The sequence below is a fragment of the Limulus polyphemus genome, unplaced genomic scaffold, assembly GCF_000517525.1.
Source record: "Limulus polyphemus unplaced genomic scaffold, Limulus_polyphemus-2.1.2 Scaffold3479, whole genome shotgun sequence".
In the NCBI taxonomy this organism is placed as follows: Eukaryota; Metazoa; Arthropoda; class Merostomata; order Xiphosura; family Limulidae; genus Limulus; species Limulus polyphemus.
In genome coordinates this window covers 72,600-74,698 of record NW_013669089.1, presented here as the reverse complement: position 1 = coordinate 74,698, position 2,099 = coordinate 72,600, and the positions used below count along the sequence as shown (strand labels likewise).

The following is a 2,099-nucleotide window of genomic DNA, read 5'->3' as shown; positions in this document are numbered from 1 at the left end:
GTTATAATTTGTGTTCATTCTAAAATGAAAGAGGCATAATTTATATTTATTTCCTAATTTTTTTATGGTGGTTACAAGGTTGGTCAAACCTACCAAACCCATACAGAGATTCATCACTGAAAGTAACAGATAAAATATAAAGTTTTTACTTAAGAAATGTTTGATGACTATCTGGACATTATACAGATTTCGCATGTGAAAGTTGAATTTGTTCTGATGCATAAAAGTATTTTTAATATTAAAATGAAAATTCTATTGCATGTTAGATAGGCAACATGTGAAAAGAAAGAAAAGGCATGAGAAAAACATTGCTTTACAAACCTTTAGACTTAATAAAAAACTTTGATATTTTGTGTATGAAAGCATTGTAATGTTTACTGATAATGTACCAAATTTTGTTAACATTCACTTACTAATTTAAAAGTTATTGCATGAAAACTATAACAAGCACAAATTAGTTATGATGTCAGTCCCAGGAACTGAGCCCAAACTGAAAGAGTTAATATCCTGATGTTGCTTCAATTTTGTACTTGGTTTTATTTAATTTTGTTACCTCATTTTAATTTTATTTCAGCTGTTGGAGACTGTGTTTTTCTTTGTTTTTGTGTATATAAATATCATGAACTCTTGTGTGTATTTACTAATTTTCACAATTTTAACTTTCATAGTTAGAACTATAATTTGGCCTTTCTAACATATTTTAAAGTTTAGGCTTACAAACCCCTTAAGATAAGGAAGGAGTTGTTGCAGTTGAAAGCTGCTATATTTTACTGTTCCATTAGGTCAGTTTGTAAATGCTTATTCTTGCTTGATCTGCTTTTATATAAATGCTCTGTGGTGGTGTAGGTTATATTCAAGTTAAAGCACCAAAATGCAGCCATATAACAAACATCAAAATTGACCACTTTAGTAAAGACTAAGTCAGATATCACTGCTAATTTTGTTTGCATCTGTTCATTTGTATGGGAATCTTTCTTTGCTATTCTAGTTCATTTATTTTTTGAACAACATTTACTAAATCTGCTTTTATTGTAGATGCAGTACTTACAACTTGCCTGTCTGATATAAGTTTTAAACACCACACTTCTAATCAAAAACCTAAAAATTATTTCAAACATTATTTCATACATATAAATGAAACATTTATATGTAATAAATTTCTCCTTTACATAAAACAGATAACTCAAAGCCACACTTTCAACTGAAATTATTTGAAGAAAAAATAAAACTGTTTGTCACTTACTGCATTTGCCCAGTAATATTTGGCAATCTTCTTAGAATGATCAAAAGGCTGTAAAACAATGAACAACTGTTACAAATCTAAGTTAATATAAGTAGCCTTTAAATAAATAACTAACATAAATCTTTCAATTCCAATAATCTTATTCTCATATTGACTGAAAAATATGAACTTATGTAAAAATTAATTTTTTGAATAAGATTCAAATTGGAATATGACAATGACTTTTTATAAATTTATCATTACTAATCATATTTCCAAACTTTACCCACTTTAATATTTCTTCCAAGTTTGTGTGAAAAAGATCTTGTATGTTGCAAAAAGAAAAAGGTAATATATATATATATATATATATTGTATGATAAAATTAACAATAACCCTAAAAAAACTGTTTTATACTTTGAATATGAAACACACATGTTAATTTCAGATAAAAAAAACTCATGCCAAGACAAGATGAGTACTGAAGTTTTGAGCTATATCAGTCCCCATCACCGCAGCTATTTAATATTTGTAGTTTGCAAGGTAGAAACAAGATAAAAAAGACAGTTAAACATAATAAAAGATTGTGTATATACATACATGTCACAGATTTCTTCTTTCTCACCATAGGTAAAATTGAAAAGAGAATATGTGATGTAGAGGTACAATGCTTTCTTTGATTGGCCATTTCTTTTGATTAGCCCAAACTGTGCTGATGAGCCTTAAATAGGTGAAACTGCAGTCCACAGCAGTGGGTAGGGCCAATAATCAAAGAGAGAATTAGGCCTCTACATTACAGATACTCTTTTCAATTTTGCCTTGGCGAAAAAGAAAAACAAATCTGTAACATATATATACATATAATCATTAAATAGTT

The 2,099-nt window shown here is 28.2% G+C and overlaps 1 protein-coding gene across 1 annotated transcript in view; it reads right to left on the bottom strand.

The window, feature by feature from the left end:
* Positions 1-2,099, bottom strand: part of LOC106469426 (delta-1-pyrroline-5-carboxylate dehydrogenase, mitochondrial-like) — a 55,748-nt gene that overhangs the window by 38,820 nt on the left and 14,829 nt on the right. The window contains exon 3 of the mRNA XM_013929920.2: positions 1,244-1,291. Coding sequence (XP_013785374.1) covers positions 1,244-1,291 — 48 coding nt within the window. The remainder of the gene's footprint in view (positions 1-1,243; positions 1,292-2,099) is intronic.